Source organism: Dendrobates tinctorius, unplaced genomic scaffold (genome assembly GCF_039654945.1).
Source record: "Dendrobates tinctorius isolate UK_male_01 unplaced genomic scaffold, ASM3965494v1 ptg000155l, whole genome shotgun sequence".
Lineage (NCBI taxonomy): Eukaryota > Metazoa > Chordata > Amphibia > Anura > Dendrobatidae > Dendrobates > Dendrobates tinctorius.
Genome location: NW_027361822.1, coordinates 14391478 through 14417600, shown reverse-complemented (window position 1 = coordinate 14417600; position 26123 = coordinate 14391478). Strand labels below are relative to the sequence as shown.

Below are 26123 nucleotides of genomic sequence, written 5' to 3'. Positions count from 1 at the left end.
TCCACGGTTCCCTGTGTGTGCGCTGGTTCCGGTAAAAATGGCCCACGGCGCATGCGCAAATGTGATCTCACGACCAAGATCTTGAGAGATGACATCTCAGCACCGACCAGCAACCGCCAGACACCCGGACCTGATAACGGCCTATGGTAAGGCATGTAAGCTTTGTAAGACGCACCAACACTTTCCCCCCAAATTTGGGGGGGAAAAAGTGCGTTTTACAAAGCGAAAAATATGGTACTTATTTTTCACTGCAAAATGCAAATAAATTTATATAATTTATAAAATGTGATTTTCTAGATTTTGTTTTTGATATTCTCTCTCTCAAGGTTAAAATTAGCCTATCCTTAAAATCATAGACTGTTCATATCTTTGTCAGTGGGCAAACTTACAAAATCAGCATGGGATCAAATAATTGTTTCCCCCACTGTAAATTAACTGGAAATATTTTATAGACATGATGGACGTAAAGGTGTATTACCTGGATTTTATTTTCAATTTGAAACACAGACATTTATTGGTATCTACTAGTGATGGGCGAGCGTGCATAGATATAGTGTTATTCGTTATTCCAGTATCTCAAGCATGCTCGAATAATATGTTCAAGACCCTACAACTGCATGATTCGCGGCTGTTAGTCAATCCCCACATGTGATGTGGCTGTGTAACAAAAAGCCTTATCCCCGCATGTTTTGGCGCTGTCTATCAGCCACAAATCATGCAGACATTGGGACTTGCACATAGTATTCGAGCACGCCAAAGATACCCGGATAACACCCAAGCATGCTTTGACAATAACGATATCCGAGCACGTTCGCACATCACTAATAATTACATATATTTTTTAACCATAATTTAGAGCTCTATATATCTTTTCATTTCTGATATATGACATGTGAATTAACTTTAACTGTACCATACGCACATGGTCAAAATTGTTGGTACCCCTCGTTTAATGACAGAAAAACCCACAATGGTCACAGAAATAACTTGAATCTGACAAAAGTAATAATAAATCAAATCTATGAAAATGAACAAATGAAAGTCAAACATTGCTTTTCAACCAGGCTTCCACAAAATTTATGAAAAAATAAAACTCATGAAATAGGCCTGGACAGAAATGATGATACCCCTGAAAATAATGTGACAAAAGGGACATGTTTAATCAAGGTATGTCCACTAAATAGCATCACAGGGGTCTACAATCTTGGAATCAGTGAGTGGGCCTGTATAGAGGGCTACAGATGCTCACTGTGCTGTTTGGTGACATGGTGTGTAACACACTCAACATGGACCAGAGGAAGCAAAGGAAAGCATTGTCTCATGAGATTAGAAAGAAAATTATAGACCAACATGTCAAAGGTAAAAGTTATAAGACCATCTCCAAGCAGCTTGATGTCCCTGTGACTACATTTGCAGTTGCACATATTATTCAGAAATTTAAGCTCCATGGGATTGTCGCCAACCTCCCTGGACATGGCCGCAGGAGGAAAATTGATGACAAATCAAAGAGACGGATAATACGATTGGTAACAAAAGCGCCCAGAAAACTTCTGAAACTTTTAAAGGTGAACTTCAAGCTCAAGGAACATCAGTGTCAGATCGCACCATCTATTGTTTTATGAGCCAAAGAGGAACATCAGTGTCTGATCGCACCATCCATCGTTGTATGAGCCAAAGTGGACTTCATGGGAGACGACCAAAGAGGACACCATTGTTGAAATAAAATCATAAAAAAGCCAGACTGGAATTTGCCAAACTACATGTTGACAAGCCACAAAGCTTCTGGGAGAATATCCTATGTACAGATGAGACAAAAATAGAATTTTTTGGCAAGGCACATCAGATCTCTATTCACAGATGGAAAAATGAAGCATATCAAGAAAAGAACACTGTCCCTACTGTGAAACATGGAGGAGGCTCTAAGTTATGGGGCTGCTTTGCTGCATCTGGTACAGTGTGTCTAGAATCTGTGCAGGGTACAATGAAATCTCAAGACTATCAAAGGATTCTAGAGAGAAATGTGCTGCCCAGTGTAAGAAAGCTTGGTCTCAGTTGCAAGTCATGGGTCTTGCAACAGGATAATGGCCCAAATCACACAGCTAAAAACACCAAGAATGGCTAAGAGGAAAACATTGGACTATTCTGAAGTAGCCTTCTATGAGCCGTGACCTAAATCCTATTGAGCATCTTTGGAAAGAGCTGAAACATGCCGTCTGGAAAAGGCAACCTTCAAACACGAGACAACTGCAGCAGTTTGCTCTTGAGGAGTGGGCCAAAATACCCGTCGAGAGGTGCAGAAGTCTCATTGACAGTTACAGGAATCGTTTGATTGCAGTGATTGCCTCAAAATGTTGTGGAACAAAATATTAAGCCAAGTGTACCATCATTTCTGTCCAGGCCTATATCATGAGATTTATTTTTTTAAAATTATGTGGAAGCATTGTTGAAACGCAGTGTCTGAATTTCATTTGTTCATTTTCATAGATTTTTTATTTATTTTTACTTTTGTCATAGTCAAGTTATTTCTGTCACCATTGTGGTTTTTTCTGTCATTAAACAAAGGGTACCAACAATTTTGACCACGTGTATAATCATGTTTTTTTGTCAATAACATATTCAAAGTAATAAGAAAATAGCTACTTCTTTGATGCTTAAGGATATGTTTTTGTGAACCAAATTTTTCCTACATTCAGGATGTGAATATGGTTTTGTCCCTGTATAACACTTTGAGACTGGTCTTCTAAATGTAAAATTTTCTTCATTCTCAACATAAAAATGGCTTTATATCTGCATGAATTATCTGATGTGTAAGAAGATGTGATTCCACGTTATAACTTTTACCACATTCTGAACATGAAAATGGCTTATTACCTGTGTGCTGTCTCTGATGTCTAACAAGATGTAACTTCTGTTTAAAACATTTCCCACATTCTAGACATGAATATGGCTTCTCCTCTGTGTGACTTTTTTGATGTCTAACAAGATGAAATTTCTGATTAAAATATTTCCCACATTCTGAGCAGAAAAAAGGCTTCTCCCCTGTGTGAGTTCTCTGATGCGCAACTAGATGTAATTTAACATTATAACTTTTGTCACATTCTGAACATGAAAATCGCTTTTCCCCTGTGTGAATTCTGAAATGTCTAACAAGGTGTGATTTCTGGATAAAACATTTCCCACATTCTGAACATGAATATGGCTTCTCCCCTGTGTGACTTCTCTGATGTCCATCAAGGTCTGATTTCTGGGTAAAACATTTCCCACATTCTGAACATAAATATGGCATTTTTCCTGTGTGGAATCTCTCATGTCTAATGAGACTTGATTTCTTATTATAACATTTTCCACATTCTGAACATGAATATGGCTTCTGCCCTCTGTGAGCTTTTTGATGGTCAACAAGATTAGATTTCCTAGTGTAGCATTTCCCACAATCTGAACATGAAAAGGGTTTCTCCACGGTGTGAGTTTTCTGTTGTTCAATATCATTTCTGTGACTTTGGCTTTGCGGAATAGTCTGTAGTGAATCAGAAGGTAGGAGCTGTGGTAAAAGATTAGCTGATACATTTTTCATAGGAAGAGATGAGGACATAGTTGAGATAACACCATATGCTTCATATGTATCTTCTGTGATCCCATGATCCTCAACTTTAAAATCTGAAGACATCACTTGTCCAAATGAGCTTCTGATACAATTGCCTGGTAAAAATAAAATGAAGTTTTTCTATTAGCTTTAAATAATGTAATCCTTAATATTATATCAATTTTATGATGACATATCTAAATAAAAATGTTCATGCTAATTGCAATGCATTCAATAAAATTTGGTGCTTAACCCCATTATGGCACCATGACGTACAGATTCATCATGTAATTTTTTTTGTTAAAACACCTGTTGGTTAGGATGACCTTATAGGCTAAATGGACATTAGTGACACAGAATACAAAATAATATTTTTTAAATCAAAATCTGCTTTATTAGGAAATTTTTTTTTTATAAATATCTGGTATTGTTGTGTCCATACCTACCCAAACTATCACAGCAACTATACAATTATACACTCCTCAACATTGAAATTGCAACAGCAATAAAGAAAACTTGTGTAATTATGAAAAGTGAAGGATTGGTAGACATGATAATGATAAACAAATGATAAAAAATCAGAAAAAAATTTGCAGAACATCTTAATTTGATTAACTGCTTACATGCCACTGTCTATAGCAACTGCAGAAAGTAAGGCTATGTGCTCATGATCAGGAAATCGCGTTTTGGACCCCTTTTACTCTTATGACACCCTTCGCATTCTTTTAAGTAGTTTAATCTAGAAGTCCAAACTTTTGACCAGTATTAAGTGGTTTTGTTGAACAAAATATTAGTCCTATCAATAGAGCATTCGTTTTTAATGTGCTTGTCTTATTTACAAGAGGGTCACAGCAGAGAAATATGATCCAACAAGTTAGAAGTATTTAAAATGGATAGCGAAGAACTTACCGTATATACAGTGGGGAAAAAAAGTATTTAGTCAGTCAGCAATAGTGCAAGTTCCACCACTTAAAAAGATGAGAGGCGTCTGTAATTTACATCATAGGTAGACCTCAACTATGGGAGACAAACTGAGAAAAAAAAATCCAGAAAATCACATTGTCTGGTTTTTTTTCATTTTATTTTCATATTATGGTGGAAAATAAGTATTTGGTCAGAAACAAGCAATCAAGATTTCTGGCTCTCACAGACCTGTAACTTCTTCTTTAAGAGTCTCCTCTTTCCTCCACTCATTACCTGTAGTAATGGCACCTGTTTAAACTTGTTATCAGTATAAAAAGACACCTGTGCACACCCTCAAACAGTCTGACTCCAAACTCCACTATGGTGAAGACCAAAGAGCTGTCAAAGGACACCAGAAACAAAATTGTAGCCCTGCACCAGGCTGGGAAGACTGAATCTGCAATAGCCAACCAGCTTGGAGTGAAGAAATCAACTGTGGGAGCAATAATTAGAAAATGGAAGACATACAAGACCACTGATAATCTCCCTCGATCTGGTGCTCCACGCAAAATCCCACCCCGTGGGGTCAGAATGATCACAAGAACGGTGAGCAAAAATCCCAGAACCACGCGGGGGGACCTAGTGAATGAACTGCAGAGAGCTGGGACCAATGTAACAAGGCCTACCATAAGTAACACACTACGCCACCATGGACTCAGATCCTGCAGTGCCAGACGTGTCCCACTGCTTAAGCCTGTACATGTCCGGGCCCGTCTGAAGTTTGCTAGAGAGCATTTGGATGATCCAGAGGAGTTTTGGGAGAATGTCCTATGGTCTGATGAAACCAAACTGGAACTGTTTGGTAGAAACACAACTTGTCGTGTTTGGAGGAAAAAGAATACTGAGTTGCATCCATCAAACACCATACCTACTGTAAAGCATGGTGGTGGAAACATCATGCTTTGGGGCTGTTTCTCTGCAAAGGGGCCAGGACGACTGATCCGGGTACATGAAAGAATGAATGGGGCCATGTATCGTGAGATTTTGAGTGCAAACCTCCTTCCATCAGCAAGGGCATTGAAGATGAAACGTGGCTGGGTCTTTCAACATGACAATGATCCAAAGCACACCGCCAGGGCAACGAAGGAGTGGCTTCGTAAGAAGCATTTCAAGGTCCTGGAGTGGCCTAGCCAGTCTCCAGATCTCAACCCTATAGAAAACCTTTGGAGGGAGTTGAAAGTCCGTGTTGCCAAGCGAAAAGCCAAAAACATCACTGCTCTAGAGGAGATCTGCATGGAGGAATGGGCCAACATACCAACAACAGTGTGTGGCAACTTGTGAAGACTTACAGAAAACATTTGACCTCTGTCATTGCCAACAAAGGATATATCACAAAGTATTGAGATGAAATTTTGTTTCTGACCAAATACTTATTTTCCACCATAATATGCAAATAAAATGAAAAAAAAACAGACAATGTGATTTTCTGGATTTTTTTTTCTCTGTTTGTCTCCCATAGTTGAGGTCTACCTATGACGTAAATTACAGACGCCTCTCATCTTTTTAAGTGGTGGAACTTGCACTATTGCTGACTGACTAAATACTTTTTTTCCCCACTGTACTTGTGTATAAGCCGACCCCCCTAATTTTGCCACAAAAAAATGGGAAAACTTATTGACTCGCATATAAGCCTAGGGTGGAAAATGCAGCAGCTACTGGTAAATTTCAAAAATAAAAATAGATAACAATAAAAGTAAAATTAATTGAGACATCAGTAGGTTAAATGTTTTTGAATATCCATATTGAATTCAGGAGCCCCATATAAAGCTTCATACAGTTCATGATGGCCCCATAAGATGCTCCACACAAAATACACCCCATATAATGCTGCACAAAGGTTAATAATGCCCCCATAAGATGCTCCATAGAATAATATGCCCCATATGCTGCCCCATAAGATCCTCCATAGAATAAGCCCCATAATATGCTCCATAGATAATGCCCCATATGCTGCCCCATAAGTGTAAGGACTGCTTTGTCTGCTCTTGCCCTTACTTCAGTTGGATTCTGCCCTTACCTAAAATGGAGTTGCTGGCTTCACGGGGGCCATCTTGTTTCCTGTCTGATACTTCTTGTTTCCTGTCTTCTGAATATATAAAGGAACTCTGCACACTATACCTTGCTTGTGTATCTTGTTCTCTACTTGCTGCCAAGCTGGAAGAACTTGCAATCTGCTTGCCTCTTCTACTCCTCGGGATACCCCGCTTGTTTCTGGATCTAAATACCATGGAAGGACTCTGCTGCTTACACCTGCTCTGCACCCACCTCCGCTATGGTCTGCCCACCATTAGGAGCTGGCTCGGGCTCTGGATCCTGCATTGCTGGACTGGTACTCGCTGCCTCGGTTTGTACTATTACATCTGCACACTTGTTGAGACTGTATTATTTGCCTTCTTATCTGTAGAGTCGCAGTTTGCATCTCTCATCTGAAGTGCATATCTCTACAATAGATATTTACATCTTGAACTGTGATATACTGTGTTTGTCTACATTTCTGACCTACGTCATCGGGCTTCATAGAACTTTAGTATGAACTCATAACAGATTACACAAGCCCCAAAGATGGAGCTCACTGGGTCAGATACGATGGAGACATGGGTGAAAAAGCTGTGCTCATTTGTCACAGGACTGCATGGGGTGCTTCAGGCAATTAAGACTAAGCTGGGTTCATTAGAGTCCCAAACTAATCACAATGCAAATGTGGCTGATACTTTTATCCAGGCTATAGCCTCTCTCCTCTCAAATGTGGAGACTACAGCCGCAGCTGCGGTTCCAGCCCCCGTTGCAACTCCAGCTCCAGGTCCGGTTTTTCCCAAACTCACACCAGTCAGATTTGGTGGAGAGAGAGAGAAATTCCGTGGGTTTCTGAATCAGTGACAATTGTATTTTTCTGCACTTGCAGCTCAGTTCGCACCTTAATGGGACGAGGTGTTAACCATGATAATGTTGCTGAGGAACAAAGCCTTAGCGTGGGCTAATCCTTTAATTGAAACCAATGATGCATGTTTGAATTCTCTGAATGACTTTATTGCTGCCATGTGTCAGATGTTCGATGATCCCAACCAAAATGTCACGGCAGAAACTGCATTACTAACACTTCATCAAGGAAAGTGTCCAGTGGTGGAATATGCTATGGAATTTCAGAGGTGGGTGCTGGTCACTACGTGGTGTGACTCAGCAAAATATGCAGTGTTCACAAGGGGTTTGTCTGCTACTATTAAAGATGAACTGGCTCGGGGTGAATCACCTGCTAATCTGACTGACTTTATAAAGAAAAAAAATCGCAAGTCCGCAGCTGCGGTAATCGAATGTGACTCTTCTGATGTATCTTCTGTTTGTTCTCAGTAGAATATTTGTAGAAAGTGATGCCAGAAGAGACCCCAGACTTCCCTGATTCTTGTTCAGAAGCATCATCACCTGTGGGTGGGGAAGTATTTCCAATAAGTGCTGCTACGTCGATCTCAGGCGAGGTCAGAAAGGACACACTTTATTCTATTCCTATTGAGATCCGGGTGCAATCCTGTTAGGTTACTAGTAAAGCCATGATTGATTCTGGGGCTAGCGGCAATTGCATGGACATTGCATTTGCTAAAAAACATGGTATACACTCGTAGAAGAGACGTTCACCAGTGTTAATGAAGACTATAGATGGGTCCCCGTTGGTATCCGGGCCGGTAGACTCTCAAACTACCCCCTCTGAAGATTCGTATGGGAGCAGGTCATTCTGAAAAACTGTCGTTCTTGCTAATTTCCTCCCCTAAATTTCCAATAATTCTAGGGTTACCATGGTTACAACGGCAAAATCCCACTATCGATTGGAGGACAAAAGAATTGCAGTTTCCAAGTAAACAGACACCATCTTGAGAATTAACTTCACTCAGGTCAGCCGTCACAGTTGAGTTAGAATTACCAATTGAATATAAAGATTTTGAGGATGTATGCGATAAAAAGAATGCAGACAAATTGCCACCACATCGGCCATACGATTGCCCTGTAGAACTACTTTCCGATGCCACGATTCCATTTGGGAATATTTATCCCTTATCTGGGTCAGAATTCAAAGCCCTCAAAGAGTATATTGATGATAACTTAGCGAAGGGATTTATATGACCATCTTCCTCCCCAGCAGGTGCTCCAATCTTCTTTGTCAAAAAGAAGGATGGTTTTCTTCGACCATGTATCGATTACCGTGAACTTAATAAAGTTATGATCAGGAACTCTTACCCGCTTCCACTAATTCCCGAATTACTTTTGAGGGTACGACACGCCAAGATCTTCACAAAATTAGATCTCTGTGGTGCTTACAATCTAGTACGGCTTCGTCCCGGGGACAAGTGGAAAACAGCCTTCCGGTCACGTTATGGACATTTTGAGTATCTTGTTATGTCTTTTGGTCTGCGCAATGCACCAGCTACATTCCAACATCTGGCAAACGATATTTTTAGGGATATGCTCGATGTTTTTGTTGTGATTTATCTGGATGACATTTTAATTTTTTCCAGCAATATCGAAGAGCACCAGCAGCACATGAGAATGGTTCTGGATCGTTTACGGCAAAATCATTTATACATCAAACTGGAGAAATGTGAGTTTCACTTAACGGAAATACAATTTTTGGGGTATGTTATTTCTCCCGAGGGTCTCAGCATGGATGCAAGCAAGATGCAAGCCATTCAAGAGTGGCCAATTCCCAAGTCTGTGAAGGAAGTTCAATGATTCATTGGTTTTGCCAATTTTTACAGGCGGTTCATTAAAAACTTTTCAGAGATCGTCGCACCCATTACTCAATTGACTCGGAATAAGACACCGTTTGGTCACCACAGGCACAACTGGCATTTTCTAAATTGAAGGCTAAATTTACTTTGGCCCCTATCATTGTGCATTCGGACATAGATCGGGTCTTCATAGTGGAAGTGGACGCCTCAGACTGCTATAGGGGCCATACTGTCGCAAAGAACAGAGGAGAAAGATCTTCTATACCCTTGTTTTTCCCTCCCAAAAGTTGTCACCTACAGAAAAGAATTACGATGTTGGGAATAAAGAGTTGTTGGCGATTATAACTGCATTTAAAGCAGGGCTGTGGAGTCGGTAAGCCAAACCTGCGACTCCGACCCCTCAATTTCCCTTACACCGACTCTGACTCCTACTCCACGACTCCGACTCCCACATATATTGCTTATATTTAAATGAAAAATTTATTGTAGTACAATGTGAACATCAGACATTTAATCATTTTTATTATACAATAATCAAGATATTTAGATAGAACATAATATATATTTATTGGAATACAACTTTAGAACACAAAAAACTGTAATATATTGTAAATCTGTAATACACTATGTAATATTGACTACATGTGTGTATATATATATATCACTATGTAATAAACTACATAAGTGGCAAAAAAACTGTTTTCAACAATAACATACTAAATAACATTTGTGCAGTCTATGAATTTGTTCTAAGAAATAGAATTGCCTCCATCAGATCCTCCTTCATAAATGACCTCAGATCTGACCTAATAATTTTAAGGCTAGAGAACAACCTCCCTACACTAACTTGGGTTGGAGGCAAAGCCCGTAATCACATGGGCAACATCTCTAACAATTTCCGGGTATAAAGGAATTGCCTCATGCACAGTCAGTTTTGATGAACGGTTGAATTTTTCTTATTTCTTTGAGAGCAAATGAAACATTTTGCTGAAATATGGTCAATCTGCTTGCTATAGGAGATGGAGTGAAATCTTTTTCCTTGCGGCAACGCTTTGTCTGTTCCATGTCATCCAAATACTTGTCAAAATCAAACTCCTCATCTGATGAGGATGAAGATATAGCAGCAGTAGCACTGTCAGGACCCAAGTCCTCTTGCGCCTGGCAGTTCTCCTGTAGGCCACGCATCCTAACTGCTACCTAAGTCAGAGCTTCTTTTCGTTTAGTAAGCTGTTGATCATCAAGCAGTATACGATGACTTGGGTCCACATAAACAGCTGCCAGAAAAATTTTATTCTCCAATAGCCATGTCTCTCTCTGTTTCATTGAAGCAGAAATGCCATCTGCGATTAAACCTCCTCTTTGGGACAGACAAAATAGCAAGTTCTTCCACTCCCTTATGAAAATGCCAGGAGTTAAATCCTCAGCTTGTAATTTTTTAGTCACGGTAAATGGGTGATTAAGCAATTCCTTCAATTCAGCCACCTGTGTCCATTGACCTTCATTTAGGGTTACCTGAGGGTTCGCCATATCTATAAGAAACGGTCTAAGTTCAAGCAATCACTCAATCATTAAATAAGTGCTGCCCCACTGAGTGGCTTGATCGACAATTGCCCCTTTCCCAGCACGCCTCTTCAAGATGGAATCAATTTTAGGGGTTCTGGCGGCAATAACCAATTTCCTCACTTTTCCAATCAGATTTCCAGCATGTCGCTCTTGCAGACTATCTCTTCTTGCCAGCTGCAGCGTGTGCACAACTTTCTCACTTTCTTCAGCTCGGGGCCCAGGAATTAGATCCTGTGCAGGGCAGGCATCCCTCCCCCTCCTCTCTCTGCTGAAGACAGCAGAAGACAGGACAGAGGAGGGGAGATTGCCCCCTGCAGTCTGGAGCCGATGCAGAACAGGAGCACTGCAGCATACAAGTGAGTTTTGATAGGTGCGTGCCCCTGCTTCTAGGGGAGACAGCTGCCCCCCCACCCCTCGCTGGCTATGGCCATGATTCACACAGTGTTTTTGTGGATCCGTTTTTTGCAGTAAAATACAGTGACTCTGGGCATCCCAGCAAAGTCAGTGGGTTTCAAGATATGACATTCAGACACATTATTTTGTGAGGATCCGTTTTTGGGCTGAATGAGCATGTCAGTTTGTGCGGCGTTTTTCTAATCTGCTTTTGCTATTGAAAACATTATCTACGAGCTCAAAAACCTTTCAGGTGATGCGGTTTTTTAAAAAGCTGATCTGATTTTGCCGCTGAAAAACGTATCCTCAAAAAACACTGCAAAAACGCTGTGTGTGAATGTAGCCTTAGATCAGGAATAGAACAGCCATTTATAGGACATTTCATAACTTTCCCAAATTCCTATGAAAAAATATTCAGCACATTCTGCATTGAACTACTGTACAGGGCTGTGGAGTCGGTAAGCCACAGTTGCGACTCCGACTCCTGGATTTTATCAGGCTCCGACTCCGACTTCGACTCCGGCTCCGACTCCTTCATAAATGGCCGATTCATAACAACAAATTTACTGTTGTAAAATATTAAACATCGTGCTTATTCAGTTTCTCACCATCATATAAGTAATCAGACCACTTAGAGCAAAAACTACATTTATTAGAATACAATTAGAATATAGCAAATAACTTTTATAAACTTTTCTAAACTGTAAGTAAATATGCAATAAACACTTTTATGCTGTTAATAAGAAGAAATCTATAAATTTGTCCTCAGAAAAAGTATTGCCTCTGTCAGATCCTCCTTCATGGATGCCCTCAAATCTGATCTAATTATTTTGAGAGCAGAGAACAACCTCTCTACACTAACGTGTTGGTGGCAAAGCAGTAACCACTCGGGCAACATCTCTGACAATGTCAGGATACAGAGGAATCGCTTGTTGCACTGTTATTTTTGATGAACGGTCAAATTTCTCAATTTCTTTTAGTGCACATGAAAAATTCTGCTGAAATGTACTGGCTGTGTTCCTTGATGGGGATGACTCTTCTATGCGGGAACGCTTTGCACGGTCCTTGTGATCCAAATATTTTTCGAAATTAAATTCATCAGTTGATGATGAGGGTGAAGATGTGGCAGGACGACCAAATTCTTCTTGTTCCTCCTGACTGTTCTGCAACCCTTTCATCCTTACTGCTATTTCAAACAGAGCTTCTTTTCCTTTACTTAGCTGTTGATCATCTAGAAGAATCCGATGCATTGGGTCTACATAAACAGCTGCCAAAAGAATGTTATTTTGTAATAGTAGCTCCTCTCTCCGTTTCATTGATGTAGCAATGCCACTTGCAATTAACCCTCCTCTTTGGGACAGGCGAAACATCAGGTTCTTCCACTCCTTTAAGAAAATACCTGGAGTTAAGTCCTCTGCTTGTAATTTTTTAGTCACTGTAAATGGGTGCTCTAGCAATTTTTCCAGCTCAGTCACCTGATTCCACTGACTTTCATTTAGCGTCAGTTGAGGGTTAGCCATGTCTACAAGAAAGGTTTTCAGTTCAACCAAGCGCTGAATCATTAAGTAAGTTTCTACCCCATCGTGTGGCTTGATCAATAATTGCCCCTTTTCCAGCACGTCTATTCAAAATTGAGTCAACTTTAGGGGTTCTGGCAACAGTAGCCAATTTTCTCACCTTGCCAATCAGTGCAGCAGCATGTCCTTCTTGCAGACTGTCTCTTATAGCCAGCTGTAGCGTATGCACAACACAGCGCATGTGATGAATGAAAGAACATATTGACACAGTTTCAACAAGATCATCTAAACTATCATGTTGCTGTTCATCTGAAGCAACTTCAGTTTGCTCCTCAGTTACAATACTGTGTTCCTCTATTTCAAACATTTCTGTGTCTGTGGACCCAGAATGTTCTTCTAGCTGCTGGTCACCATCATTACTCTCATTCATTAGCTTAATAGTACTTATCATATTTGAAGCATTGTCAGTTACGACAGAAAGAACTTGCTCTTTTTTAACCTCATAGTCTTGCAGAACCTTTTCCACCAAGACCTGGAGAAACTCACTGGTGTGATGAGCTTTGGTGTCTTTTACTGCCAATGTCTTGGTAACTATTTCATTTTTGTCACAAACAAATCGGACATTGATGGCAAAATAGTTCACTCTGTGACGTGTGCAGGCATCCATTTTAAGAAACAGAAAGCGTCCCTTGAGAGTTTTTTTAAGCTCTTCCTTTCGTTTAAAAGCTTCTTCGATTACTAATTTTCTAATACTCTCTCTCTCCAGAGAAACACCAAGCTTGCGGGCCATTTCCCCATTCAGACACATAAAAGCTGGTCGTGAAAATAATGAAATAGGCACACTATCCTTTACAACAAGCTCTATGATCTGTTTTTTAAATGTATCTACTGTCATTGTCACAGTAACTTTGTCACTGACAAAATATCTTGCAACTGATGGCTGCAAAGTTCTCTGCTCCTTTGTTTGGCTGGAAGAGCTGGGCACTGGTTCATTGGTTTGGATGCAGTCTTTCTCATCCACTGCTTTCAGTACTTCTGGATGAAAGCGCTGTAAATATCTCTTTAGATTAGAAGCTCTGGTAGGAGCATTTTTATCTTTGCCTGAATATGCACTCATCTTGGCTTCACAGCATTTGTTTTCGTCTGGATCATTTGTCATACACTGACAGACATAATGTTTTCTATCTTGAGTGATGGTGAAATGTTCAAATAGAGCTGATTTAATGTGATGCTTCTTTGACATTCTCAGGTTTTTAATTCTGCATTCACAATCCAAGTGACAATTGTTTTTCCTAAAAACAATTGTACAAAATTATTGCCAGGTTGTACAACTGATATAGTGGTCAGTAATACTGTTATTATTCCTCATGTACTCACAGTTAACTGATGCAAAGTTTGTTGAAAGGATAATACTTCTTACAGTCTTCCTCTTCTGAGTAGCAGGCAGCTGTGAGATGTTTGGAAGATGCACACCTAGTATGATCTAGTCTAGAGGAGGAGCTTTACTACTAAGAATTTGCAACACATTTTCACTTTCAGTTTCATACATTGTAAGTAGGGGGGTTGGGGCAGCATGAGGTTAACCAAGTATAAGATTAGATAAGGGCAGTGGAGAACAGTGACACACAAGAAGTAAGAAATGTCTCTATCTCCAGCAGAACTGCTTATCACTGTTGTTCATAGTTTGACAGAACATATATACAGTGGGGCAAAAAAGTATTTAGTCAGTCAGCAATAGTGCAAGTTCCACCACTTAAAAAGATGAGAGGCGTCTGTAATTTACATCATAGGTAGACCTCAACTATGGGAGACAAACTGAGAAAAAAAAATCCAGAAAATCACATTGTCTGTTTTTTTTTCATTTTATTTGCATATTATGGTGGAAAATAAGTATTTGGTCAGAAACAAGCAATCAAGATTTCTGGCTCTCACAGACCTGTAACTTCTTCTTTAAGAGTCTCCTCTTTCCTCCACTCATTACCTGTAGTAATGGCACCTGTTTAAACTTGTTATCAATATAAAAAGACACCTGTGCACACCCTCAAACAGTCTGACTCCAAACTCCACTATGGTGAAGACCAAAGAGCTGTCAAAGGACACAAGAAACAAAATTGTAGCCCTGCACCAGGCTGGGAAGACTGAATCTGAAATAGCCAACCAGCTTGGAGTGAAGAAATCAACTGTAGGAGCAATGACTAGAAAATGGAAGACATACAAGACCACTGATAATCTCCCTCGATCTGGTGCTCCACGCAAAATCCCACCCCGTGGGGTCAGAATGATCACAAGAACGGTGAGCAAAAATCCCAGAACCACGCGGGGGGACCTAGTGAATGAACTGCAGAGAGCTGGGACCAATGTAACAAGGCCTACCATAAGTAACAGACTACGCCACCATGGACTCAGATCCTGCAGTGCCAGACGTGTCCCACTGCTTAAGCCTGTACATGTCTGGGCCCATCTGAAGTTTGCTAGAGAGCATTTGGATGATCCAGAGGAGTTTTGGGAGAATGTCCTATGGTCTGATGAAACCAAACTGGAACTGTTTGGTGGAAACACAACTTGTCGTGTTTGGAGGAAAAAGAATACTGAGTTGCATCCATCAAACACCATACCTACTGTAAAGCATGGTGGTGGAAACATGCTTTGGGGCTGTTTCTCTGCAAAGGGGCCAGGACGACTGATCCGGGTACATGAATGAATGGGGCCATGTATCGTGAGATTTTGAGTGCAAACCTCCTTCCATCAGCAAGGGCATTGAAGATGAAACGTGGCTGGGTCTTTCAACATGACAATGATCCAAAGCACACCGCCAGGGCAACGAAGGAGTGGCTTCGTAAGAAGCATTTCAAGGTCCTGGAGTGGCCTAGCCAGTCTCCAGATCTCAACCCTATAGAAAACCTTTGGAGGGAGTTGAAAGTCCGTGTTGCCAAGCGAAAAGCCAAAAACATCACTGCTCTAGAGGAGATCTGCATGGAGGAATGGGCCAACATACCAACAACAGTGTGTGGCAACCTTGTGAAGACTTACAGAAAACGTTTGACCTCTGTCATTGCCAACAAAGGATATATCACAAAGTATTGAGATGAAATTTTGTTTCTGATCAAATACTTATTTTCCACCATAATATGCAAATAAAATGAAAAAAAAACCCATACAATGTGATTTTCTGGATTTTTTTTTTCCTCAGTTTGTCTCCCATAGTTGAGGTCTACCTATGATGTAAATTACAGACGCCTCTCATCTTTTTAAGTGGTGGAACTTGCACTATTGCTGACTGACTAAATACTTTTTTTCCCCACTGTATTTGAGTAACATTTATAAAATTCATATGAAAGTTCAATTATGAAATATTAATACATTTTTTTTTTATGCTGGAGTCGGAGTCGGTACATTTCTACCGACTCCGACTCCAACCAAAACTAACTCCGACTCCGACTCCACGACTCCGACTCCACAGCCCTGCTACTGTACCCAATTTACTATATATTTTAGGAGTCGGAGTAGGTCCATTTTATACCGACTCCGACTCCACCAAAATGAGCACCGACTCCACAGCCCTGACTTAAAGAATGGAGGCATCTGCTACAGGGGGCATCTCAACAGACTGTTGTGCTCACAGATCACTGAAATCTTGAATTTATGAGTTCGGCAAGATGTCTAAAACCCAGACAAGCTCGGTGGAATCTATTTCTTAATCAGTTTGATTTCATTATTTCCTATGGACCAGGTTCTCGCAATGGGAAGGCCGACGCTCTGTCCTGGATTTATTTGGATGACGTAACCTCGGCTTTGCCTCCAAGAACCATACTGTCAGAACAAAACTTCGCAAATGTGCTGCACAATCAAGACCTATTAATGGATATTAAGGAGGCCTACGCCACAGATTCAACCACCTACCCAGGTAAATTTAACCTTGAAAAACGGCCTTTAGTTTCAGAGACAACGTCTGTATGTGCCGGAGACAATAAAATTAAGAGTATTGAAACTAATGCATGACTCTAAGATCACCAGTCATAGAGGAGTTCAGAAAACTCAAGAATTGGTGGCCAACTTTCCGGAAAGACGTTCGACTGTACGTGTCGTCGTGTGAGGTATGTGCCAGATCAAAAGTCCCTCGCTCCTCACCTACTGGACTATTGCATCTTATTCCATCTTGTCCCTGGGGGTCTATCTCAATGGACTTTATTGTAGAGTTGCCAACATCCCAGGGAAAGAACACGATTCTAGTAGTGGTTGACTGATTAACCAAAGCTGCTCATTTCATTCCCCGTACTGGGTTACCGACGGCCAAACAGATAGCGGACCTTATTGTGCAAAATATTTTTTGATTACATGGAGTCCCGGACAAAGTAATATCTGATCGAGGGGTTCAATTTACTTCAATATTTTGGCAAAATTTTTGTACTGCTCTGGACATCAAGGTAAATTTGTAATCTGCTTTCCATCCGCAGTCTAACGGCCAAACAGATCGGACCAATCAGACTTTGGAGCAGTATCTGCGTTGCTATGTGTGTCACCTGCAAGATGACTGGGTGAGTTTGCGCCCGTTGGCTGAATTCACCAATAATAACTCACAGAGTGCATCTACCAAAATGTCTATTCTTTGCTAATAAGGGATATCATCCCAGTATTCTTCCTCGACTTCCGATAGACATGTCTGTGCCTGCGGTAGCCGACCGCATTTCATTTCTTCAGGAGAATCTGGAAGTGCTGAAGCAGACGCTGGCCACAGTGCTTGAGAGATACAAAAAGGCAGCAGACAGATTCCGTAAGCCAGTACCCACATACAAGGTAGGAGACATGGTTTGGCTTTCAACAAAGAACTTGAAACTCAAAGTTCCAACATCTAAACTGGGGCAGAAATATGTTGGTCCATACAAAATCAGCAGCATAGTGAGTTCTGTAGCCTGCCGACTCAAGTTGCCTAGTTCTTTAAAGATACATCCTGTTTATCACGTTTCTCTGCTTAAACCGGTAATAGCAAATCCTTTCTCCAGGCGCACATCTGCTCCTCCTGATCAAATTTTCATTGACGGGCAGGAGGAATTCATCGTGGAGAAGACCATGGATTCCTGGATTCATAGGGGACAACTCCAGTATCTGGTAAAATGGCAAGGGTACTCGTCTGAAGAGAATTCTTGGGAACTTCTGGAGTTCCACGCTCCTCGTCTGATCAGACAGTTCCACAGCAGATACCCCAACAATCCAGATGTAAGATCGTCCAGAGGACATCTTTAAAGAGGAGAGTTATGTAAGGACTGTGTACCTGCTTTGTCTGCTCTTGCCCTTACTTCTGTTGGATTCTGCCCTTACCCAAAATGGAGTTGCTGGCTTCACGAGGCCATCTTGTTTCCTGTCTGATACTCCTTGTTTCCTGTCTGTTGAATATATCAAGGAACTCTGCACACTATACCTTGCTTGTGTATCTTGTTCTCTACTTGCTGCCAAGCTGGAAGAACTTGTAATCTGCTTGCCTCTTCAACTCCTCGGGATACCCTGCTTGTTTCTGGATCTACGTACCACAGAAAGACTCTGCTGCTTACACCGGCTCTGCACCCACCTCCGCTCGGTCTGCCCTCCATTAGGAGCTGGCCCGGGCTCTGGGCCCTGGATCCTGCATTGCTGGACTGGTACTCACTCCCTCGGTCTGTACTATTACATCTGCACACTTGTTGAGACTGTCTTATTTGCCTGCTTATCTGTAGAGTCGCAGTTTGCATCTCTCATCTGAAGTGCATATCTCTACAATAGATATTTACATCTTGAGCTATGATATACCGTGTTTGTCTTAATTTCTAACCCATGTCATCGGGCTTCATAGAACTTTAGTATAAACTCATAACAATAAGATGCTCCATCGAATAGGCCCCATAAGATGCTCCAGATTATGCCCTCATAAAATGCCCCATAAAATGCTCCATAGATTATGCCCCCATAAGATGCTCCATAGATTATGCCCCCATAAGATGCCCCATAAAATGCTCCATATATTATGCCCCCATAAGATGCTCCATATATTATACCCCCATATGCTGCCCCCATAAGATGCTCCATATATTATTCCCCCATATGCTGCCCCCATAAAATGCTCCATATATTATGCCCCCATATGCTGTACCCATAAGATGCTCCATATATTATGCCCCCATATGCTGCCCCCATAAAATGCTCCATATATTATGCCCCCATATGCTGCTTCACAGATTATACCCCATATGCTGCTGCAAATAAAAAAAAGGACATACTCACCTCTAGTAGCTGGGGCTCAGTTGTCGGGTCCTGAGCAGGCGGCAACACCGGCGCACTATGGGGGACAGGTGCCGGTGTCACCGCTGGCTCAGGACCCAGCACCTGAGATATTCACCTGTCCCAGCTCCATCACTGCTTGCCACTGTCTGCCGTGTCATCTGTCAGTGACGTTCAGGCAGCAGAGGGCGTGGCGCGCACTAACCACGTCATCGCGCCCTCTGCTGGCTGAATGTCACTAACAGAGGACGCGGCAGACAGGGGCGTGCAGCGATGGAGTGGGGACAGGTGAATATTGGATATACTTACCTCCTCCTGGCGCAGACTCTGCAGCCCAGTTCTCTCACGGTCTCCCTTCCTTCAGCGGTCACATGGTACCGATCATGAATATTCATGAGTTTAATGAGCAGTACCATGTGACTGCTGAAGGAAGGAAGGGAGACTGTGGGACAAGCAGTGGGGCTGCAGAGACGCGTCTGGGGGCTAAGTATGATCTGACACCCCCACTCCCCCGCTGACCCCCTGGTGTACATGACTCGCGTATAAGCCGAGAGGGGGACTTTCAGCCCCAAAAAATGAGCTGAAAATCTCTTGTACGCGAGTATGTACGGTATATCCTCTGAAAACAAAAGGATCGGGTGTTTAAATTCCAACTGTCTGATCCTTTTCTTCCTCAATATTATCTGTCATAGAATCATAGAATCATAGAATCGCAGAGTTGGAAGGGACCTCCTGGGCCATCTGGTCCAACCCCCTGCTCAAAGCAGGATTCGCTAAATCATCCCAGTCAGATGTCTGTCCAGCCTCTGTTTGAAGACTTCCATTGAAGGAGAACTCACCACTTCTCGTGGCAGCCTGTTCCACTCATTGATCACTCTAACTGTCAAAAAGTTTTTTCTAATATCTAATCTGTGTCTCCTCCCATTCAGTTTCATCCCATTGCTTCTAGTCTTTCCTTGTGCAAATGAGAATAAAGTTGATCCTTCTACAATGTGACAGCCCTTTAGATATTTGTAGACAGCTATTAAGTCTCCTCTCAGTCTTCTCTTTTGCAAACTAAACATTCCCAAATTCTCAAGAGAGAATTGAGAGGCCACCATACACATTACATAGTCAGTTGGTCCCACTGAAATTTACAAATTCAGCTAACCTTCATGCCTATGGAGGACTTATGTGGCAAACCTAGTGTAGCCCTGTTGTCCACGCACGCTTCCTTCCACTCCCGGCAGGGACGTAGACTTACCGCCGTGGCTCCCATCCCGCACTTCCTCCTTCTGTTGCTGCTACCCAGGGGCTGCACATGGCTCGCAGATTCCCGGGCACTGTGCACAAGCTCCCTCTTAAAGGGACAATGCGTGCCGTCCTATAGTGTCCCCTGCCAATGGGCCATTATACAATGTGAAGCATCTTGTTGAGCCATTGTACAGCATGGAGCACTATGTGGTCACATTATACAGTATGGAGAACTACATGGCACCATTAACCAGTAAGGAGCATTATGTGGGGCCCTTACACAGTATGGAACACTATTTTGGGCTATTATACAGTATGGAGCACTATGTGGGGCCATTATACAGTATGGAGAACTATGTGGTGCCATTATACAGTATGGAGAACTATGTGGTGCCATTATACAGTATGGAGTACTATGTGGGGTCATTATACAGTATGGGGCATCATGTGGGGCCACTATACAGTTTGGAGCATCATGTGAGGCCATTATACTGTATGAAGCACCATGTGGGGCCATTAAACAAGTAAGGAGCACCATGTGTGGCCTTTATATAATATGGAGGACTATGTGGGGCCATTATACAGTATCTTTATATATTTAAATTATGCCATTGGGCTATATGCTTTTTACTGCTCTTACATAACTTATTATACTGTATTATTCCACTATATTTACAAAATTTAATCGTTTTTATTTGATAAGGAAAAACTTCTTTAATTGTAGACATTTTTTTAAAGAATTTAGTCAGGGTAAGTGTCAGCGCGGGAAAAAAAAGACATCACTGATCAACTTACAGTTGTTGCTTTTTATGGAAAAAAAATAATTTAGATAAGTTGATAGGACAAGATTAGGTATAGTCAAAATATACTGTAGTAATCGGCGACTACTCCAGTATTTTTTTACTGAATATAGTTTTAGGGTTAGTGTCAGATAGCTGCGGGAGCTCAGTAATTTTTTTTTTACTGTCGTCCTTTTAGTAGGTTTGTTTTTTATTTTACCAAATTTTTATATTCTTATCTTATTTTTATCTTTTTCTTTCTAGATTTTCTTTTTTTCTCTTCTAAATAAAAATGTTTACACCAAACACTCACAAACACACCTGAATAAAATTTGGCACAAACACTGCATATGCGAAAAAATGTCATCCTGCTTGTCCCAAACACTGTATTTAGTGGAGGAGGCATATGCTTTCCTTGCCTCTGACACGAACAGTCAGTGAGAGGATGCCACCTTCCTTTATTTTTCACTCTTCTTCCTCAACCGAAACGCCACGCAGATGCCCGAGGACCAAAAATGAACCAGCGCTCAACCGTTACTGACCCCGTATGGACTTCACCCCCTGAAGATTATGAGCCACGGATTGATTTTGTGGTGCAATATGGAATCCAGTTAGACACCACCGGCCTAACAGAAATATATGTTTTCAAAGTCTTTTTCTCTGAGGATTTTGTAAACCTCATGGTGGATGAGACAAATATGTATTCCCAGCCATTTTTGCCACAAAACTGCCCTTCATCACTTTCTAACTGGACCCCTGTAGACGCAGTAGAAATTATGATGTTTTGGGGACTGGCTCTTCCCATGGGGTTAGTGAAGAAGGCAGAACATCGGCAATATTGGAGTGTTGATGTTTTATATAGTTGTGGCCAAAAGTATTGACACCCCTGCAAATTTGTCAGATAATACTCAGTTTCTTCCTGAAAATGATTGCAATCACAAATTCTTTGGTATTGTTATCTTCATTTAATTTGTCTTAAATGAAAAAACACAAAAGAGAATGAAGCAAAAAGCAAAACACTGATCATTTCACACAAAACTCCAAAAATGGGCCAGACAAAAGTATTGGCACCCTCAGCCTAATACTTGGTTGCACAACCTTTAGCCAAAATAACTGCGACCAACCGCTTCCAGTAACCATCAATGAGTTTCTTACAATGCTCTGCTGGAATTTTAGACCATTCTTCTTTGGCAAACTGCTCCAGGTCCCTGATATTAGAAGGGTGCCTTCTCCAAACTGCCATTTTTAGATCTCTCCACAGGTGTTCTATGGGATTCAGGTCTGGACTCATTGCTGGCCACCTTAGAAGTCTCCAGTGCTTTCTCTCAAACCATTTTCTAGTGCTTTTTGAAGTGTGTTTTGGGTCATTGTCCTGCTGGAAGACCCATGACCACTGAGGGAGACCCAGCTTTCTCACACTGGGCCCTACATTATGCTGCAAAATTTGTTGGTAGTCTTCAGACTTCATAATGCCATGCACACGGTCAAGCAGTCCAGTGCCAGAGGCAGCAAAGCAACCCCAAAACATCAGGGAACCTCCGCCATGTTTGACTGTAGGGACCGTGTTTGTTTCTTTGAAAGCCTCTTTTTTTCTCCTGTAAACTCTATGTTGATGCTTTTGCCCAAAAAGCTCTACTTTTGTCTCATCTGACCAGAGCACATTCTTCCAAAACGTTTTAGGCTTTTTCAGGTAAATTTTGGCAAACTCCAGCCTGGCTTTTTTATGTCTCGGGGTAAGAAGTGGGGTCTTCCTGGGTCTCCTACCATACAGTCCCTTTTCATTCAGACGCCGATGGATAGTACGGGTTGACACACTTGTACCCTCGGACTGCAGAGCAGCTTGAACTTGGTTGGATGTTAGTCAAGGTTCTTATCCAACATCCACACAATCTTGCGTTGAAATCTCTTGTCAATTTTTCTTTTCTGTCCACATCTAGGGAGGTTAGCCACAGTGCCATGGGCTTTAAACTTCTTGATGACACTGCGCACAGTAGACAAAGGAACATTCAGGTCTTTGGAGATGGACTTGTAGCCTTGAGATTGCTCATGCTTCCTCACAATTTGGTTTCTCAACTCCTCAGACAGTTCTTTGGTCTTTTTTCTTTTCTCCATGCTCAATGTGGTACACACAAGGACACAGGACAGAGGTTGAGTCAACTTTAATCCATGTCAACTGGCTGCAAGTGTGATTTAGTTATTGCCAACACCTGTTAGGTGCCACAGGTAAGTTACAGGTGCTGTTAATTACACAAATTAGAGAAGCATCACATGATTTTTCGAACAGTACCAATACTTTTGTCCACCGTCTTTTATGTTTGGTGTGGAATTATATCCAATTTGGCTTTAGGACAATTCTTTTTGTGTTTTTCATTTAAGACAAATTAAATGAAGATAATAACAAAGAATTTGTGTTTGCAATAATTTTCAGGAAGAAACTGAGTATTATCTGACAAAATTGCAGGGGTGTCAATAGTTTTGGCCACAACTGTACAACACTCCACTGTTCCAAATGGTTTTGACCCGTAACCGTTTTGAGGATATTCACAAATTTTTGCATTACAATGATGATGCACAATGTCCTCACCAAGATGACCCCAACTTTGACCGCCTTTTCAAATTTACCCGGTTATTGAGCACTTCAGCAAGTTAGATGAGGTGTACGTGCCCCAAGGAGACATCTACGTGGATGAGTCCCTAATACATTTCAAGGGGAGGCTCAAACTTTGTCATTACCTGCCTAGTAAGAATGCCAGGTACAGAATTAACCTCTACAAGCTGTGTGAGAGTATATACTGTACAAAAAATGTACAAGAGATCCTCATAATAGAAAATGATAAATCTTTATCAAACAAAAAGTACATAAAAGACTGATAAAAAGTAGGAAATCACAAGATGGCACCACACACCTACAGGAGGTAAGAATGTACCATATGTGCTTCTCTATTTACCAATGTTTATCTATTACCCTGCTCTTTAGGAGACTTAGGACACTTGTATTATGGCATAGTTAAGTGACTTACTGTTATGTTGGGACTATCTCCCCACTAGCTATTTTCTATTTATTTTGGGGGGGGGGGGGGTGGCACCATCTTGTGGTTTCCAACTTATTTATCAGTCTTTTGTGTATTTTTTGCTTTGGTTACTAAATTTATTTATTTTACTAATTTATATAGCGCCATTAATTCCACAGCGCTTTACAGACATTAGTGGCACTGTCCCCGATGGGGCTCACTATCTAAGTTCCCTATCAGTTTGTCTTTGGAATGTGGGAGGAAACCGGAGTGCCTGGAGGAAATCAACGCAAACACGGGGAGAACAAACAAGGATTATAACCAATTCAAATATAAAAAATATACATGATGTTGAAACCACTATCTCGCAAATTAAGTTACCTCTTAATACGTCTACCCCTGAAAATACTCATACTATACTCAATAGAAATGTACAAAGGAAAAAACCTCCACCCATTGAAAAAATAATTCCACTAGAGCCCAGGATCATTGTAATGGAAAATGCTCCAACATTACCTCCCTCAATCCAGGACTTCCCCCACTGGAAATTCCAACTGCTCTCCACAGGTTGGAAATTTCCAATGTTGAATTTGATATAAATGAACTAACTATCCATGACAATACAGAATCCTCATCTACATTCACCACAGTAATACAAGCGCCTACACCGTCCCCATCCTCAGTAATATCCAACATCTCTTTTTTAGAGATAGGTCCCACACGTCCAAGTGTTTCAGAAATAATTTTACCACCACTAATCAGCTCCTCACAAACAGCCCAAATTTTAAATCCAATACAAAAGAATCATATTACAAATTACTTCGCACCGGCTGTAACATCAAGGTCCAAAAAAAGAAAAGTAGAGCAAGAGGAAAAAGAGGAAAGGGATCTAATAGAAATCTGAGAACATATAAAAAAACATGGAACCCAGAAACTAATAAACAATCAAATCTGCCTCTGGTTAAAATATTTAATTTTTCATCCCACATTTTATCCTTTTCAGAAATGGAAATTTTAAGTAGGGGACTAAGTTTCTGCCCTGCTCAAGATATGAATGCATTTGATCTTTTTCTCGATTTAAATGCATACACTCGCAAACTAACTCTTAAAAGGCATTTCTTGTTGACTGAGGAAAAAATGGGGACATTGAGGATCTCAAAAAAATACTGATCCCAACAGAGACAAACAAAGAAAGTGAATATATCCACAAGGAGGTACACCCCAAATCTCTATTTAATCCTCATCAACACAGAGGACCAAATATAGACACATTTTTTCATTAGTATCTGAAGAATTTAGGAAGTGGGAAAATAATGATAAAAATAAAATAGAAAAGCATGAAATTGGGAAAAATAAGGTAAAAAAGGAGAACAATATCTCTAAAAGAGAAAAAGTGGCATTGGAGAATTTGAGAAAAAACACAGATATAGTAATAAGACAAGCTGATAAAGGGGGGAGTAGTTGTGAAAAACAGATCTGACTATATCGAGGAAGCTTTGAACATATTGTCTGATATGAGATATTACAAAATTTTAAAAGAAGATCCCACACAATGCTTTGTCCGGGACTATCACCATATGATCAAGGAAGCCTATGAGAGGAATATTCTTAATAAAACAGAAAAAAAGTTTTTGACAAATTCTGCGCCAACCATGGCGTTATTTTATCATTTACCAAAACTGCATAAGAACCCTGAAAAACCACCTGGCAGACCGATTATATCAGCAATTGGGTCTTTGACTTGTCACCTTTCTCATTATATTGACTTGTTTCTACAAGATCTGGTAAAGTCTCTTCCTTCATATTTGAGAGATTCCACACAATTAATCGAGGAACTGAGGGATATTGAATGGGAAGAAAACTATTCCTTTATCTCGTTGGATGTAAATTCATTATATTCCAACATAGATCACGAAATGGGGGTAAATGCGGTGGGTTTTTATTTAGCAAAGACAGAGATGCTCCCTGAACAAAGAGATTTTCTGTTAAAGGGTCTCAAATTCATTCATGAACACAATGTGCTCATTTTTGAAGGCATACTGTATTTACAGTTGCTCAGCACTGCGATGGGGACTTGGGTCGCGCCAAGTTTCCCAAACTTATTCATGGGGCGATTC

At 41.0% G+C, this 26123-nt stretch overlaps 1 protein-coding gene across 1 annotated transcript in view; it reads right to left on the bottom strand.

Annotated features, from left to right (window-relative positions):
• Positions 1-458: 458 nt before the first annotated feature.
• Positions 459-26123, bottom strand: part of LOC141051110 (uncharacterized) — a 42822-nt gene continuing 17157 nt past the window's right edge. The window contains exon 2 of the mRNA XM_073547993.1: positions 459-3699. Within this exon, the coding sequence (XP_073404094.1) occupies positions 2765-3667 (903 nt within the window). The 5' untranslated portion in view covers positions 3668-3699 and the 3' untranslated portion in view covers positions 459-2764. The remainder of the gene's footprint in view (positions 3700-26123) is intronic.